Genomic DNA, 19,923 nt, shown 5'->3' with positions numbered 1-19,923 from the left:
CTGTTTAAACTGGAGATGTCTGTTTAAACTGGAGATGTCTATTTAAACTGGAGATGTCTATTTAAACTGGAGATGTCTGTTTAAACTGGAGATGTCTGTTTAAACTGGAGATGTCTGTTTAAACTGGAGATGTCTATTTAAACTGGAGATGTCTGTTTAAACTGGAGATGTCTATTTAAACTGGAGATGTCTGTTTAAACTGGAGATGTCTATTTAAACTGGAGATGTCTGTTTAAACTGGAGATGTCTATTTAAACTGGAGATGTCTATTTAAACTGGAGATGTCTATTTAAACTGGAGATGTCTATTTAAACTGGAGATGTCTATTTAAACTGGAGATGTCTATTTAAACTGGAGATGTCTGTTTAAGGTAGACTGGAGATGTCTGTTTAAGGTAGACTGGAGATGTCTATTTAAGGTAGACTGGAGATGTCTATTTAAACTGGAGATGTCTATTTAAACTGGAGATGTCTATTTAAACTGGAGATGTCTGTTTAAACTGGAGATGTCTGTTTAAACTGGAGATGTCTATTTAAACTGGAGATGTCTATTTAAACTGGAGATGTCTATTTAAACTGGAGATGTCTATTTAAACTGGAGATGTCTATTTAAACTGGAGATGTCTATTTAAACTGGAGATGTCTATTTAAACTGGAGATGTCTATTTAAACTGGAGATGACTATTTAAACTGGAGATGTCTATTTAAACTGGAGATGTCTATTTAAACTGGAGATGTCTATTTAAACTGGAGATGTCTATTTAAACTGGAGATGTCTGTTTAAACTGGAGATGTCTGTTTAAACTGGAGATGTCTGTTTAAACTGGAGATGTCTGTTTAAACTGGAGATGTCTATTTAAACTGGAGATGTCTATTTAAACTGGAGATGTCTATTTAAACTGGAGATGTCTATTTAAACTGGAGATGTCTATTTAAACTGGAGATGTCTGTTTAAACTGGAGATGTCTATTTAAACTGGAGATGTCTATTTAAACTGGAGATGTCTGTTTAAACTGGAGATGTCTGTTTAAACTGGAGATGTCTGTTTAAACTGGAGATGTCTATTTAAACTGGAGATGTCTGTTTAAACTGGAGATGTCTATTTAAACTGGAGATGTCTATTTAAACTGGAGATGTCTATTTAAACTGGAGATGTCTGTTTAAACTGGAGATGTCTGTTTAAACTGGAGATGTCTGTTTAAACTGGAGATGTCTATTTAAACTGGAGATGTCTGTTTAAACTGGAGATGTCTATTTAAACTGGAGATGTCTATTTAAACTGGAGATGTCTGTTTAAACTGGAGATGTCTATTTAAACTGGAGATGTCTATTTAAACTGGAGATGTCTGTTTAAACTGGAGATGTCTATTTAAACTGGAGATGTCTGTTTAAGTTAGACTGGAGATGTCTATTTAAACTGGAGATGTCTGTTTAAGTTAGAGATGTCTGTTTAAATTAGAGATGTCTATTTAAACTGGAGATGTCTGTTTAAGTTAGAGATGTCTGTTTAAATTAGAGATGTCTGTTTAAGTTAGAGATGTCTGTTTAAGTTAGAGATGTCTGTTTAAGTTAGAGATGTCTGTTTAAGTTAGAGATGTCTGTTTAAGTTAGAGATGTCTGTTTAAGTTAGAGATGTCTGTTTAAGGTAGAGATGTCTGTTTAAGGTAGAGATGTCTGTTTAAGTTAGACTGGAGATGTCTGTTTTTCCCGTGGGCTGTGTCTCAATCCACCTCATCCTCAGATATCACCTCTAGACATCAGATATCTGTAATGTAATGTACCCTCGACCTCTAGACATCTGTAATGGTGATGGTAATGGATATCTGTAATGTAAGCTGAGACTTGTACGAACCCGATGGTGTTCTCCGTTCTGCTCTAGGAATTACAACAAACTAACAGGGTGTAAAGTGATATTAGGGACACACAGAACATCTTAAATTAAATTATATGAATGAAAAATGAACGAACAAATGAATGAATAAACTTTATTATTGTGTCAAATCGCCACCTGGCAACCCTTCCATTATGGGGTTAATTGACACCTAAACAAACATTACAATAATTCACTGTGGAAATTAAATGATAAATCCTCTTCAGTGTTCTCTGCATTGCGCATCACATAAATAGTAAAACAAATGGAAGGGAAAAATCTAAACATAATAGTAATAAGGTGATGTAAACAATAATTATATCCCCAGAGCAGTAAATTAATATATACACATACATACAGTTGAAGTCGTAAGTGTACATACACCTGAGCCAAATACATTTAAACTCAGTTTTTCACAATTCCTGACATTTAATCCTCATAAAAAGTCCTTGTTTTAGGTCAGTTAGGATCACCACTTTATTTTAAAGAATGTAAAATGTCAGAATAATAGTAGAGAGAATGATTTATTTCAGCTTTCACTAAATAAGAACTGATATTTCCTGGGGACAGAAGAGGGACCGTATGGATGGAATGACTCAGCAGCACTCAGACACTAGTTTACTGTATTCCACATGTTCCCTCTACTTTATTCTAGATTATTAACCTGAAATACTCACTTTACTTGGAAACTGTGTTGCAGTATAGAGATTAAACTAAGAGCTGCTCTGTCATCTCAAAATGGCCGTGTCCAGATACCTTCTAATTAATGTCAGTTTCAACTGCAGTCAAGGCGTCACCCCTTAACATAACAACAGTAACCAGAGGGTGGCGCTAACAGTCAGTTTCATGCGACAGCAGTAAATCATGACATTGTGCCGCATCTTGCTTACATTTTTTTATAGTCCTTCTTCGAGACATCTCTCTTACATTATTTTAGCTAAAGTTATAATTTACTGGAAACCAGGTTAAGTTGTGTTTTTTTCTCTTCAAAATAGGAATTACTGTAGGCCTTTAATAAGGTCTACTAAACCAAAAAGGTTTTAATTTGAGAATGTTCAATTGTATGCCTCAAATATTAAACTGTCTTAAAATATTTGATTATTGTTCAGAAATACTTACCTATGTCAGTCATCTCCATGTAGTGTTTTCTGCTCTGTTGTCTCACCATGGATCCTGTACAAATTAACAACTTTACTTACTGCTTCAGCTCAGCCGCCTCCGGAGTGGTGCAGAGTCCCGCCTCCCGAGTGGTGCAGAGTCCCGCCTCTTGCGTCACTGCAGGACCTGGTTAGAATCCAGGCTGCATGATTGGGAGTCCCATAGGGTGGCCACAATTGGCCCAGCGTCGTCAAGGTTTGGCCGGGGTAGGTCGTCAATGTTAATAAGAATTTGTTCTGACTTGCCGAGTTAAATATAAGTGAAATAAAAAGAAATGACTATGCACTCTACGCTGCACACCGCATCAACGGGGATGTAGTGGAGGGTAAACCCATGTAAACGAGCTTACGCACCATTTTATTTGTAAAATAGCTAACCTCCAATTTGTATTCTGTTAATTATCGTTTGCCCACTTATCATGCGTTCCCAACTTTACGCCTAAATTCAATCGTGGAAACGGGGCCCAGGTTGTTCAGCATGATAAAGAATCATATCTCAAGCCTACTCTGTCTATTCAATGTCTGACTACGACCTAACTTTATAATAGTTATATGTAGCCAAGACTTACCAGAGTCTGTCCGTCTGTCCTTCAAATCAACACATTTATCCCGCTTCTAAATGTTGCGAGAAATGTGCGCTACGGTTTCAACAGCTGTTTTATAAAGGCGTAGACCACAACCTTACTTTATATAACAGTAACCAGAGAAATGTGCGCTACGGTTTCAACAGCTGTTTTATAAAGGCGTAGACCACAACCTTACTTTATATAACAGTAACCAGAGAAATGTGCGCTACGGTTTCAACAGCTGTTTTATAAAGGCGTAGACCACACCCTTACTTTATATAACAGTATAACAGTAACCAGAGAAATGTGCGCTACGGTTTCAACAGCTGTTTTATAAAGGCGTAGACCACAACCTTACTTTATATAACAGTAACCAGAGAAATGTGCGCTACGGTTTCAACAGCTGTTTTATAAAGGCGTAGACCACAACCTTACTTTATATAACAGTAACCAGAGAAATGTGCGCTACGGTTTCAACAGCTGTTTTATAAAGGCGTAGACCACACCCTTACTTTATATAACAGTAACCAGAGAAATGTGCGCTACGGTTTCAACAGCTGGTTTATAAAGGCGTAGACCACAACCTTACTTTATATAACAGTAACCAGAGAAATGTGCGCTACGGTTTCAACAGCTGTTTTATAAAGGCGTAGACCACAACCTTACTTTCACTTTATATAACAGTAACCAGAGAAATGTGCGCTACGGTTTCAACAGCTGTTTTATAAAGGCATAGACCACAACCTTACTTTCACTTTATATAACAGTAACCAGAGAAATGTGCGCTACGGTTTCAACAGCTGTTTTATAAAGGCGTAGACCACAACCTTACTTTATATAACAGTAACCAGAGAAATGTGGGCTACGGTTTCAACAGCTGGTTTATAAAGGCGCCGACCACACCCTTACTTTCACTTTCATATGAGGAAATCACGTCCCTCCTGACGTCACTGGTGTACGGTAAAATAATGACAACAGAACCCTGTGAGATCTACTAACTAGTAATAATATGTCATTCCAGGTATGTATTCTCTAACTCTGTCCTTTATTGTTCACAAATACTTCATTTGTACTTCTCTCCATATAGTGTTTTCTGCTCTGTCATCTCACCATGGATCCTGCACTCAGCCGTCTCCCCACCCTGATAATAGTGTTTTATCAGTATCTTCCACTAGATGGCAGTAAACATCTGCTGTAACTAGACTTTACAACAGCATTCCTCATTCATACAGGCAGTGTCTCAGATCAGGAGTGTTAATCTAGGATCAGGTCCCCCCTGTCCATGTAATCTGATACATTATGATCTAGGATCAGGTCCCCCCTCGTCCATGTAATCTGATTCATTATGATCTAGGATCAGGTCCTCCCTCTCCATGTAATCTGATTCATTATGATCTAAAAGGCTCCTACTCTTTATGAATACTGTCATAGGTGACTCCTCAAGATTAGGCTCATGATTTATAAGTTACATACTTTAAGAATCAATTAGTATCATTCATTGAACTGCTTTGCCATGAACAGATCTGTGAGGTCTTAACTTAAAGGTTCTTTATAGACCTTATGGTCATTTTAATGGGGTTGAACATCCATCCCATCAGATTGTGGAAAGGATTTTATGAGTTCAGAAAAATACTGACTGGGAAGCATCTCTCTGACCTCACCCTGCTGAAACACACTCAAGTAGAGACCACATAGATACAGTTATATGTCTGTTTCTACCCACTTTTACAGCCAATGTTATGGACTGGTATCCATATGAATCAGTAGAATATACAGACTAGTTAACCACCTCCCAGTAGATGGACCCCACACAGAACTTTATATATACAGACTAGTTAACCACCTCCCAGTAGATGGACTGGTATCCATATGAATCAGTAGAATATACAGACTAGTTAACCACCTCCCAGTAGATGGACTGGTATCCCTATGAATCAGTAGAATATACAGACTAGTTAACCACCTCCCAGTAGATGGACTGGTATCCATATGAATCAGTAGAATATACAGACTAGTTAACCACCTCCCAGTAGATGGACCCACACAGAACTTTATATATACAGACTAGTTAACCACCTCCCAGTAGATGGACCCACACAGAACTTTATATATACAGACTAGTTAACCACCTCCCAGTAGATGGACCCACACAGAACTTTATATATACAGACTAGTTAACCTCCTCCCAGTAGATGGACCCACACAGAACTTTATATATACAGACTAGTTAACCACCTCCCAGTAGATGGATCCACACAGAACTTTATATATACAGACTAGTTAACCACCTCCCAGTAGATGGACCCACACAGAACTTTATATATACAGACTAGTTAACCACCTCCCAGTAGATGGAACACAGAACTGTATATATACAGACTAGTTAACCACCTCCCAGTAGATGGACCCACACAGAACTTTATATATACAGACTAGTTAACCACCTCCCAGTAGATGGACCCACACAGAACTTTATATATACAGACTAGTTAACCACCTCCCAGTAGATGGACCCACACAGAACTGTATATATACAGACTAGTTAACCACCTCCCAGTAGATGGAACACAGAACTGTATATATACAGACTAGTTAACCACCTCCCAGTAGATGGACCCACACAGAACTTTATATATACAGACTAGTTAACCACCTCCCAGTAGATGGACCCACACAGAACTTTATATATACAGACTAGTTAACCACCTCCCAGTAGATGGAACACAGAACTTTGTATATACAGACTAGTTAACCACCTCCCAGTAGATGGACCCACACAGAACTGTATATATACAGACTAGTTAACCACCTCCCAGTAGATGGACCCACACAGAACTGTATATATACAGACTAGTTAACCACCTCCCAGTAGATAGACCCACACAGAACTTTATATATACAGACTAGTTAACCACCTCCCAGTAGATGGACCCACACAGAACTGTATATATACAGACTAGTTAACCACCTCCCAGTAGATGGACCCACACAGAACTGTATATATACAGACTAGTTAACCACCTCCCAGTAGATGGAACACAGAACTGTATATATACAGACTAGTTAACCACCTCCCAGTAGATGGACCCACACAGAACTGTATATATACAGACTAGTTAACCACCTCCCAGTAGATGGAACACAGAACTGTATATATACAGACTAGTTAACCACCTCCCAGTAGATGGACCCACACAGAACTGTATATATACAGACTAGTTAACCACCTCCCAGTAGATGGACCCACACAGAACTGTATATATACAGACTAGTTAACCACCTCCCAGTAGATGGACCCACACAGAACTGTATATATACAGACTAGTTAACCACCTCCCAGTAGATGGACCCACACAGAACTGTATATATACAGACTAGTTAACCACCTCCCAGTAGATGGAACCACACAGAACTGTATATATACAGACTAGTTAACCACCTCCCAGTAGATGGACCCACACAGAACTGTATATATACAGACTAGTTAACCACCTCCCAGTAGATGGACCCACACAGAACTGTATATATACAGACTAGTTAACCACCTCCCAGTAGATGGACCCACACAGAACTGTATATATACAGACTAGTTAACCACCTCCCAGTAGATGGACCCACACAGAACTGTATATATACAGACTAGTTAACCACCTCCCAGTAGATGGACCCACACAGAACTGTATATATACAGACTAGTTAACCACCTCCCAGTAGATGGACCCACACAGAACTTTATATATACAGACTAGTTAACCACCTCCCAGTAGATGGACCCACACAGAACTGTATATATACAGACTAGTTAACCACCTCCCAGTAGATGGACCCACACAGAACTGTATATATACAGACTAGTTAACCACCTCCCAGTAGATGGAACACAGAACTTTATATATACAGACTAGTTAACCTCCTCCCAGTAGATGGAACACAGAACTGTATATATACAGACTAGTTAACCACCTCCCAGTAGATGGAACACAGAACTGTATATATACAGACTAGTTAACCACCTCCCAGTAGATGGAACACAGAACTGTATATATACAGACTAGTTAACCTCCTCCCAGTAGATGGAACACAGAACTTTATATATACAGACTAGTTAACCACCTCCCAGTAGATGGACTGGTATCCATATGAATCAGTAGAATATAGAGACTAGTTAACCACCTCCCAGTAGATGGAACACAGAACTTTATATATACAGACTAGTTAACCACCTCCCAGTAGATGGACCCACACAGAACTGTATATATACAGACTAGTTAACCACCTCCCAGTAGATGGAACACAGAACTTTATATATACAGACTAGTTAACCACCTCCCAGTAGATGGACCCACACAGAACTGTATATATACAGACTAGTTAACCACCTCCCAGTAGATGGACCCACACAGAACTGTATATATACAGACTAGTTAACCACCTCCCAGTAGATGGACCCACACAGAACTTTATATATACAGACTAGTTAACCACCTCCCAGTAGATGGACCCACACAGAACTTTATATATACAGACTAGTTAACCACCTCCCAGTAGATGGACCCACACAGAACTTTATATATACAGACTAGTTAACCACCTCCCAGTAGATGGAACACAGAACTGTATATATACAGACTAGTTAACCACCTCCCAGTAGATGGACCCACACAGAACTGTATATATACATTGCTATTAAATGAAGGGTTTTGGACAGAAAACCTGCGGCTAGGGTAGGATTCTAGGCTAATCTGGTCTGGCACCTCTGTTTCAACATAGTCAGGAACAGTCAGAGGTGGAGGGGCTGTGGAGCCATTATCCTGACGGTGCTTGTGGAAGATTGGGTAGGCTCTGTACACGGAGCTAAACGGAGCTCAGCAGCATCATCATTGTTGGACTTGCTGGCAGCCTCACTGGTTTTATGATGCTGCTCATCACTCTCAGCAGTACAGAGAAACACCCTCTAGACGACAGCAGAGGCTCTTGGATGTACCCTGTCTAACCACTAGGCCTCCATTGAGTCTCATGTGTCAAGCAGTACAGAGAAACACCCTCTAGATGACAGCAGAGGCTCTTGGATGTACCCTGTCTAACCACCAGTTTAGTGACCTTGTGCCATCAATATGTCCATACTACTTCACAACCTATTTGAGGTCTTGACCAGCAATGTCCCACTGGGGTCAACCAAGCCGAGAGGTTCTAGAAAGAGGACTGACTTTCCTACCAACTCCTAAACAGGTTGTTGTGATATTGATTTAGAGGTGAAGGAGTCAAGCACAGGAGAGCAGAGAAGTCCAAGTAGCGTCTTTTAATAGGCAGGTCCACAACAATAGGGTCAGGTAAAATACCAAAATAAACACCCACGACAAAAGAGAACACAGTTACTCACAAAAAGGAGGAAAAACAACGCTCCTTAAATTTACACACAATCGGTATATACGAGAAAATAACTGAGGCACAACCTCAACGAGCAAAATTAAATTAACAATCCCGCACAAAACTAAGCAGGCAACAGGGGTAATTATACACACTGCAATGAAAGCAAATGATCAGGGCCAGGTCAACGGGACCCCAGGACAGCGGGGACCCTATGATCAGGGCCAGGTCAACGGGACCCCAGGACAGCGGGGACCCTATGATCAGGGCCAGGTCAACGGGACCCCAGGACAGCGGGGACCCTATGATCAGGGCCAGGTCAACGGGACCCCAGGACAGCGGGGACCCTATGATCAGGGCCAGGTCAACGGGACCCCAGGACAGCGGGGACCCTATGATCAGGGCCAGGTCAACGGGACCCCAGGACAGCGGGGACCCTATGATCAGGGCCAGGTCAACGGGACCCCAGGACAGCGGGGACCCTATGATCAGGGCCAGGTCAACGGGACCCCAGGACAGCGGGGACCCTATGATCAGGGCCAGGTCAACGGGACCCCAGGACAGCGGGGACCCTATGATCAGGGCCAGGTCAACGGGACCCCAGGACAACGGGAGGGTTTTAAATATATTTTGATTTGGATTTCATGTAATGGACATACACAACAAATGGTGAAGTGAAATGAAAAACATTATTGTTTCACAAAATGTAAACAAATTTAAAACTGAAAAGTGGTGGCTACATATGTTTTCACCCACTTTGCTATGAAGCCTCTAAATAAGATCTGGTGGAACTAATTACCTTCAGAAGTCACAACGTGGCTGGGGGAGGAGGACCAGAGAGGGAGTGCTGGGAGACAACATGGCTGGGGGAGGAGGACCAGAGAGGGAGTGCTGGGAGACAACATGGCTGGGGGAGGAGGACCAGAGAGGGAGTGCTGGGAGACAACGTGGCTGGGGGAGGAGGACCAGAGAGGGACTGCTGGGAGACAACATGGCTGGGGGAGGAGGACCAGAGAGGGACTGCTGGGAGACAACATGGCTGGGGGAGGAGGACCAGAGAGGGAGTGCTGGGAGACAACATGGCTGGGGGAGGAGGACCAGAGAGGGAGTGCTGGGAGACAACGTGGCTGGGGGAGGAGGACCAGAGAGGGACTGCTGGGAGACAATGTGGCTGGGGGAGGAGGACCAGAGAGGGACTGCTGGGAGACAACATGGCTGGGGGAGGAGGACCAGAGAGGGAGTGCTGGGAGACAACGTGGCTGGGGGAGGAGGACCAGAGAGGGACTGCTGGGAGACAACGTGGCTGGGGGAGGAGGGCCAGAGAGGGAGTGCTGGGAGACAACGTGGCTGGGGGAGGAGAACCAGAGAGGGACTGCTGGGAGACAACATGGCTGGGGGAGGAGGACCAGAGAGGGACTGCTGGGAGACAACATGGCTGGGGGAGGAGGACCAGAGAGGGACTGATGGGAGAAAACATGGCTGGGGGAGGAGGACCAGAGAGGGACTGCTGGGAGACAACATGGCTGGGGGAGGAGGACCAGAGAGGGACTGCTGGGAGACAACATGGCTGGGGGAGGAGGACCAGAGAGGGACTCTCATTACTAACAGAAGCGTCCCCTATCACAAGTTGACATGCAATCCCCTTGGAGATCCTCCATTTCTCCAACATAACTATACTTCATACTTTTCAGTCACAGCCATCCATCCAACCAGAAACAGCCAGTCTCTACTCAGCGAAGACTCTTCACACACATTTCTAAGCAAAAATGTATATTATTTACATAGGGTGACATGTTGCTTGAGCAAAATAACAATATCATATTTTTAATTAGATGGGCAGTCCTCAAAGATGAAATTCCATTGAATCATATGATTAGATCCATTGATTTCCAGCCCGTAGGGTGGGGTGCCACTAATCTCATTATAATGTACCGGCGCAGAGCAGGTGATAGTCATCCACGGTGATGTTATAGTATAACCTGTTATATTGGTTTCAGAGTAGATCACTGAGGGTGTGGTTATTATTAATAGGACAAAAATACTCACCCAAGTAAACAAGGAGGAGTAGTAGGAAGGATCGGAGGACCAATGCGCAGCGTGGTAAGTGTCCATCTTGTTAATGTTACCCCTTTTTCTCCCCAATTTTGTTTCCAATTGTTTTTAGTAGCTACTATCTTGTCTCATCGCTACAACTCCCGTACGGGCTCGGGAGAGACGAAGGTTGAAAGTCATGCGTCCTCCGATACACAACCCAACCAAGCCGCACTGCTTCTTAACACAGCGCGCATCCAACCCGGAAGGCAATGTGTCGGAGGAAACACCGTGCACCTGGCAACCTTGGTTAGCGTGAACTGCACCCGGCCCGCCACAGGAGTCGCTGGTGCGTGATGAGATAAGGACATCCCTACCGACCAAGCCCTCCCTAACCCGGATCACGCTAGGCCAATCGTGCTTCGCCCCACGGACCTCCCGGTCGCGGCCGGTTACGACAGAGCCTGGGCACCATCCCAGAGTCTCTGATGGCACAGCTGGCACTGCAGTACAGCGCCCCTAACCACTGCGCCCACCCGGGAGGCCATTCATCTTGTTTTTTAATAAGAATAGTGAACACTGAAACAAAAACAATAAAGCGAAAAACCAACAGTCCTGAACGGTGAAATAAAACACAGAACAGAAAATAATCACCCACGAAACACTGGTGGGAAAAGGCTACCTAAGTATGATTCTCAATCAGAGACAACTAACGACACCTGCCTCTGATTGAGAACCATACCAGGCCAATCGCAAAACACAACATAGAAAATCAAACATAGACAACCCACCCAACTCACAGCCTGACCATAGTAAAACAAAGACATAACAAAGGAACTAAGGTCAGAACGTGACAGTGACGCCTTTGTTATTTTTTAAATCCCAGATTGCCCCTTTAATGTAACAGATCATTAAAAACAGCTGAAGTATTGTCCATTAATAAGTTGCAATGTAACTGTTACATGAATAACACAACACTCAACATAGAGTACACAATTTACTACCAATTTATTTTATTTGTATATTTTGTGGATCATCTGTAAGGAGGAGGCAGTCAGACTTTCTTTAACATCAGACAAAACAATCCCCTCCATGATGTTTTTCAACTTGAAAATTCAATGACCTGTCCTAGACTGACCCCAGTAGTACAAAAGTGAACTGTTGCTTCATCCATGTACCCATGTAAGCTGTAGGAAACAAAATATACTACTATTGCCTCGGTTACACGTCCATACATGTCCGTACATGTCCAGACATGTGGAGCAGTGAAAACAATCCCCTCCATGATATTATTCAACTTGGAATGTGATGACCTGTCCTAGACTGACCCCTGTAGTACAAATGGTAACTACACGTCCAGACATGTCCAGACATGTGGAGCAGTGAAAACAATCCCCTCTATGATATTATTCAACTTGGAATGTGATGTTAAAATACGAAACTATTTGTGAATAGATGAAATGTAATTTCAGCTTCTTAAATGAGAGAACGGTTTGTCATAGAGAAACTCTGCTCACTCAGAGGTCCCGCCCAAGTGAACAGACATTGGTTGTAAACTCTGCTCACTCAGAGGCCCCGCCCAAGTGAACAGACATTGGTTATAAACTCTGCTCACTCAGAGGCCCCACCCAAGTGAACAGACATTGGTTATAAACTATAAAACACGCCCTTCTCTCTCCTACTATATAAGCCCTGTTATGAAAATGTAACCTCCTGTTCCAAGGACAAGAGGACGGTGGTCTTCACTTTAAAAGAACAAGATCAACAACAGAACTAAGCCAACCTCAGCGTGAGCTCTGGTTGAACGACAAGAACCTACTGAAATTAGCATCGAATTTCAACGTGAAGATGATGATCAACACACCGAAAGGATGAATTTCGACTATACCTTCCAGAATATAGCATGAGCTTAAAGTATGGCAACTTGGTGTGAACTTTGAACTCTTAATCACTAAAGAAGTGATACCTCCTAGCTGTTGCGTTAGCAACCACAGCTGTAAACGTGGGCTGGGAAAGGACGGACAAAGGACCTGTTCTACCAGACGACGACGGTTCTACCAAGTATACGTTCTACCACCAGACATTCTTCAAAGGACAACCCGTCCTTCCACCTATGACCAACCGATCGAAGCGCAGCTCAGAGTAAATATTTATTGCATTTTCCTTTTCCAAATGGGCTTTTATTTAGAATACATAAGATACTGTATTTACGACAGCATAGCTGCCTAATGCATTCAAATTGCAATGTTTTGATTGGATGACAAATGACCAATGAGTTTAATGTATTAAATATAGATATAGGCATCATCTTTGATGAAGTTTATATGTAACTAAAATCAACTAAATATGATACTTCTGACATCGTTATCTAAAATGTATTTTGACTCAGTGATTAATGACATTGTTTCTTCTTTGAGGGATTTTTCAAGCCATAATGTATCCAGGCATTTATAGCAGAAATCTGTTATTGGTACATGATGCATTTGTGGACTTTTAAATGAATTATATATATTGTAGCCATTGATTCTTGAAGAATATAACTTACCCCATCCCTCGGCTGTTTACCCCCAAAGAATGGCAGGGTGACGCCTTTGTTATTTTTTGAATCTCAGATTGCCCCTTTAATGTAACAGATCATTAAAAACAGCTGAAGTATTGTCCATTAATAAGTTACAATGTAACTGTTACATGATTAACACGACACTCAGCATAGAGTACACAATTTACTACCAATAATAATGACAGTATTCACAACAACAAAACTATGTACAATGCAATGATCTTAGATGAAGGAGAACAGGAAAAATCATATTTTCAAAACAGGTGTGAAGTTGGTGGTAGAAACATTCAGGTCCAGTCAGTCAAAGTGGGTTTAAATATAACAATATTCTATTAAGCTGGCATATTGAGCATTTAAAAGAAAATATGCATTAAGGCTTGTCACGGCACAGACAACATGAGGGAGACAGACAACTGAATAGACGACAGTCAAGTCTGCTTAGGTCTGGTCTCAAAAGGAGGTAAATCCATTTGAATTCAATCACTCATGAGGGAGACAGACAACTGAATAGATGACAGTCAAGTCTGCTTAGGTCTGGTCTCAAAAGGAGGTAAATCCATTTGAATTCAATCACTCATGAGGGAGACAGACAGCTGAATAGACGACAGTCAAGTCTGCTTAGGTCTGGTCTCAAAAGGAGGTAAATCCATTTGAATTCAATCACTCATGAGGGAGACAGACAACTGAATAGACGACAGTCAAGTCTGCTTAGGTCTGGTCTCAAAAGGAGGTAAATCCATTTGAATTCAATCACTCATGAGGGAGACAGACAACTGAATAGACGACAGTCAAGTCTGCTTAGGTCTGGTCTCAAAAGGAGGTAAATCCATTTGAATTCAATCACTCATGAGGGAGACAGACAACTGAATAGACGACAGTCAAGTCTGCTTAGGTCTGGTCTCAAAAGGAGGTAAATCCATTTGAATTCAATCACTCATGAGGGAGACAGACAACTGAATAGACGACAGTCAAGTCTGCTTAGGTCTGGTCTCAAAAGGAGGTAAATCCATTTGAATTCAATCACTCATGAGGGAGACAGACAACTGAATAGATGACAGTCAAGTCTGCTTAGGTCTGGTCTCAAAAGGAGGTAAATCCATTTGAATTCAATCACTCATGAGGGAGACAGACAGCTGAATAGACGACAGTCAAGTCTGCTTAGGTCTGGTCTCAAAAGGAGGTAAATCCATTTGAATTCAATCACTCATGAGGGAGACAGACAACTGAATAGACGACAGTCAAGTCTGCTTAGGTCTGGTCTCAAAAGGAGGTAAATCCATTTGAATTCAATCACTCATGAGGGAGACAGACAACTGAATAGACGACAGTCAAGTCTGCTTAGGTCTGGTCTCAAAAGGAGGTAAATCCATTTGAATTCAATCACTCATGAGGGAGACAGACAACTGAATAGACGACAGTCAAGTCTGCTTAGGTCTGGTCTCAAAAGGAGGTAAATCCATTTGAATTCAATCACTCATGAGGGAGACAGACAACTGAATAGACGACAGTCAAGTCTGCTTAGGTCTGGTCTCAAAAGGAGGTAAATCCATTTGAATTCAATCACTCATGAGGGAGACAGACAACTGAATAGACGACAATCAAGTCTGCTTAGGTCTGGTCTCAAAAGGAGGTAAATCCATTTGAATTCAATCACTCATGAGGGAGACAGACAACTGAATAGACGACAGTCAAGTCTGCTTAGGTCTGGTCCCAAAAGGAGGTAAATCCATTTGAATTCAATCACTCATGAGGGAGACAGACAACTGAATAGACGACAGTCAAGTCTGCTTAGGTCTGGTCTCAAAAGGAGGTAAATCCATTTCAATTCAATCACTCATGAGGGAGACAGACAACTGAATAGACGACAGTCAAGTCTGCTTAGGTCTGGTCTCAAAAGGAGGTAAATCCATTTCAATTCAATCACTCATGAGGGAGACAGACAACTGAATAGACGACAGTCAAGTCTGCTTAGGTCTGGTCTCAAAAGGAGGTAAATCCATTTCAATTCAATCACTCATGAGGGAGACAGACAACTGAATAGACGACAGTCAAGTCTGCTTAGGTCTGGTCTCAAAAGGAGGTAAATCCATTTCAATTCAATCACTCATGAGGGAGACAGACAACTGAATAGACGACTGTCAAGTCTGCTTAGGTCTGGTCTCAAAAGGAGGTAAATCCATTTCAATTCAATCACTTTTTGACAGCCTCCCTTTTGATTTAAACACACCTTTCCATAATGTTTGTCGATGGAAGAAGTGGTCAGAAAGGGACATTTTGGACCTTAATGCCAAAACATTCAGGAGATAAAGGTGCTCCAAGTTGACCCACTGCATTCCCCCCCAAACCATGACATATCCATGTCTTCATCACTTTAAAAGAGAAACGGTTGAATTTTATCTCATTTAACTTTATACTGTAGTGGGCTAAATCAGGGTCCCACAGAGTGTTTCTTGATAGTCTTTTAAACCCTCCCGCTGTCCTCAGGTCATTTTGACCCACCACTGTGATCAACCCTCCGGCTGTCCCCAGGTCATTTTGACCCACCACTGTGATCAACCCTCCGGCTGTCCTCAGGTCATTTTGACCCACCACTGTGATCAACCCTCCCGCTATTATGGGCTTTAAAAAATAAGACACCTGTACTATATCAGATATACATGTAGTGTTTAAATGTATTCATTTATGAGTTTGCATCCCAATAATTACACTTTAAATACATTAACAGTACAACATTTGGACACACCTACTCATTCAAGGGTTTTTCTTCATTTTTACTATTTTCTACATGAAACTATGAAATAACACATATGGAGTCGTGTAGTAACCACAAAAGTGTTAAACAAATCAAAATATATTTTATACTGAGATTCTTCAATGTAGGCACCCTATAAACCATAAAGTAGGATCCTTTTCATCAAGTCAGTTCATCAAATTTCTGCCCTGGTCAACCCTAAGTGCTGTTATTGTGAAGTGGAAACGTCTAGAAGCAACAACGGCTCACCCGCGAAGTGGTAGGCCACACAAGGTCACAGAACGGGACCGCAGAGTGCTGATGCGCTTTAAAACCGTCTTTCCTCGGTTGTAACACTCACTACCGAGTTCCAAACTGTCTCTGTAAGCAACGTCAGCACAATAACTGTTCGTCAGGAGTTTCATTAAATGGGTTTCCATGGCCAAGCAGCCACACACAAGCCTAAGATCACCATGTGCAATGCCAAGCGTCTGCTGGAGTGGTGTAAAGCTCGCTGCCATTGGACTCTGGAGTAGTGGAAACACGTTCTCTGGGGTGATGAATCACGCTTAACCATCTGGCAGTCCGACAGACGAATCTGGGTTTGGTGGATGCCAAGAGAACGCTACCCAACTGAAGGGAAGAACTTGACCGGCCTAAGTCCTGACCTCAAATGTATCAAACACCTTTGGGATGAATTGGAACGCCGACTGTGAGCCAGGCCTAATCGCCCAACATCAGTGCCCAACCTCCCTAATGCTCTTGTGGCTGAATGGAAGCAAGTCCCTACAGCAATGTTCCAACATCTAGTGAAAAACCTTCCCAGAAGAGTGGACCAACTCCATATTAATGGCCATGATTTTGGAATGAGATGTTCGACAAGCACTTTTGGTCAAAAGCTGTAGTCTACATAACCTACAGTACAGTATGCAGAGTGCAACGATGACAGGGTGTGACTGTTTTAGTGACAGGGCATAAATACTGTAGTCTATATAACCTACAATACAGTCTGGGGTATAAATACTGTAGTCTATATAACCTACAGTACAGTCTGGGGTATAAATACTGTAGTCTATATAACCTACAGTACAGTCTGGGCCATAAATACTGTAGTCTATATAACCTACAGTACAGTCTGGGCCATAAATACTGTAGTCTATATAACCTACAGTACAGTCTGGGGCATGAATACTGTAGTCTATATAACCTACAGTACAGTCTGGGGCATGAATACTGTAGTCTATATAACCTACAGTACAGTCTGAGGTATAAATACTGTAGTCTATATAACCTACAGTACAGTCTGGGGCATGAATACTGTAGTCTATATAACCTACAGTACAGTATGCAGAGTGCAACGATGACAGGGTGTGACTGTTTTAGTGACAGGGCATAAATACTGTAACCCACAATTACATCTGCTATTATTCCATTGTAAGTTTGTGTTGTCTTTTGTCTTTGTAAATAAACAACACAGCTTCAAAATGTTTACAACTATCATGTGGATCTTAAGGATTTTCATATTGTTGCATCTAAACCTTTATATAAGAACATTTGTCAACGCCTCATAATGATGTTGTGCAAACAATCTAGTTAAATAAAGAGATACACGATTCATCTGACTGTCAACTTTCATCTTTTCAGGGAAAGAAAATGCAGCGACAAAACCAAAGAGGAATAACGGAGACCTTTTTCCGCGGGGAGCATCAGAGTATAGAAACCTTGAAAATAGAGACCCCACTAAGTTATAGACGTCTTATTTCAAAAGACATTCCACTGTACCCCAAAGCTGACAGAGCGGAATTTCACGTGGACAAAGTCTGTCATGTAACCACTCCAACAGGCCTGACAGGAATCATGGATCTGAGTGGATTTACAGCAGGGCAAACAGGGGGTTTCACATGGTGGGCTCTTCACATTACAGAAGGGGAAATTGAGGCAGCAGAGAATCGCTTCCTTGAAAAGGAACAGCTTTCCTTTGACCCAACAACGGGTCAAGAACAAAGACACAATCCATTCCTGAAGGAATTCACCACCTCCCCTGTCTTCCAAAAGGGATCTCGGTACGGGAACTTTAAGTTGACCTTCCCCTTGGAGGATCTCATGCAGATGTACACAGAGCAGATCTGTGAGGGAGAGAAGCCTGTCCTGAGAGTCTATGAAACCGTGGTTTACAAGCAGGAGATCATGTACGTTGTGGTTGTCCACGGTCCAGATGTGACAGAGTTTGATGAGTACCCACTTCTTGCTGATGAGAATGATGAGGCAATATGCATTTATAAAGATGGTCAAATTGTCTGGCGTGCAGAAGCAATATGTGAAACCCATACAAAGAAGCTGATCATCAACAGAGAGAGTGGAACAGTTGAAACAGAAGAACTTGGACGTGGTTTTGAGTATTTCATGTGGGACCATGTGACCCTGGCATTCCATCTGCCAGCTGACCGCACCCTCCAAGTTGAAGAGGGAGTATTAAAGGAGAGACTCCAAGCATGTGAGGGTATCAGACCTTTTCTCCAGGATGAGTGTTTAACACTAGAGGAGGCAGAAGCAGTAGTCAATGCCATAAAGAACTCTATATAGGGACAGTGCTAGTGACAGTGCTATATGGGGACAGTGCTATATGGGGACAGTGCTATATGGGGACAGTGCTAGTGACAGTGCTATATGGGGACAGTGCTAGTGACAGTGCTATATGGGGACAGTGCTCGTGACAGTGCTATATAGGGACAGTGCTCGTGACAGTGCTATATAGGGACAGTGCTCGTGACAGTGCTATATGGGGACAGTGCTAGTGACAGTGCTATATGGGGACAGTGCTCTTGACAGTGCTATATGGGGACAGTGCTATATGGGGACAGTGCTCGTGACAGTGCTATAGGGGGACAGTGCTAGTGACAGTGTGTTAAGGGATTTTTTTTATCTATAATGACTAATTATGTATACATTTCAATCAGGATGTACTAATCAGAATACTATTATGTTACTGTATATGTACTAATCAGAATAATATTATGTTACTGTATTATATTAAATTATATTAAATTGGTAGGGAGATGGATGTGGGAAGGCTGGAGATACAGCCTTTGTACTGGAACGGAGATGACACGGGTTGGTGTTTGAGCTAATGACGTCATTTTCAGTTTATAACCTGTGGTAACCTGTATCATGGCAGTACTCTCGTGAATAAAGGCTGCTATTTGACTTTAAGACCGGGCTCTGTCCATTCCTATAAAATAAGGGTCTTACAAATTCTTATGAATTGACAGTGTTTCATTTTAATTGGGTATTAGAACAGAGGAATAAAATTCCTATATTAATTGGTCCTTCGAACCGGGATCTAAAATATCTATCCCTGCCATCTGGAGGTCGTACGCCGGAAAAATCGTGCACGTCTGGGCCCGTTATTAAGACCTGGCTTCTGAATTGAGGTTAAAAACAGGCCGGTATACACCCCAGACGACAGGGACGTGACTAGATCCAACGAACAGTGCTTTTCCCAGTCGGCAGCAGGTCAGTAGCCTATATTCTCGATTCTGGGGGGATTTCAGTTTGTTGATTTGATGTTCTAACATTTTCAGACTTCATCAATAATGGGAGCTTTGCTATTCCCACAGGGTTTTGTATGACCAACATACACTG

The 19,923-nt window shown here is 42.1% G+C and overlaps 1 protein-coding gene across 1 annotated transcript; it reads left to right on the top strand.

Moving 5' to 3' along the window:
- Positions 1-12,170: 12,170 nt before the first annotated feature.
- LOC109885381 (uncharacterized) lies at positions 12,171-19,491 on the top strand. Its single transcript, XM_020477230.2, has 2 exons — positions 12,171-13,132; positions 17,926-19,491. Exon 2 carries the CDS (start codon positions 17,935-17,937, stop codon positions 18,862-18,864), a length of 930 nt encoding a protein of 309 aa, XP_020332819.2. The 5' UTR covers positions 12,171-13,132; positions 17,926-17,934; the 3' UTR covers positions 18,865-19,491.
- The last annotated feature ends 432 nt before the right edge of the window (positions 19,492-19,923 follow it).

Source organism: Oncorhynchus kisutch, unplaced genomic scaffold (assembly GCF_002021735.2).
Source record: "Oncorhynchus kisutch isolate 150728-3 unplaced genomic scaffold, Okis_V2 scaffold917, whole genome shotgun sequence".
NCBI lineage: Eukaryota > Metazoa > Chordata > Actinopteri > Salmoniformes > Salmonidae > Oncorhynchus > Oncorhynchus kisutch.
The sequence above is the reverse complement of the archived record's forward strand: the minus strand, read 5'-3'. Positions and strand labels throughout refer to the sequence as shown.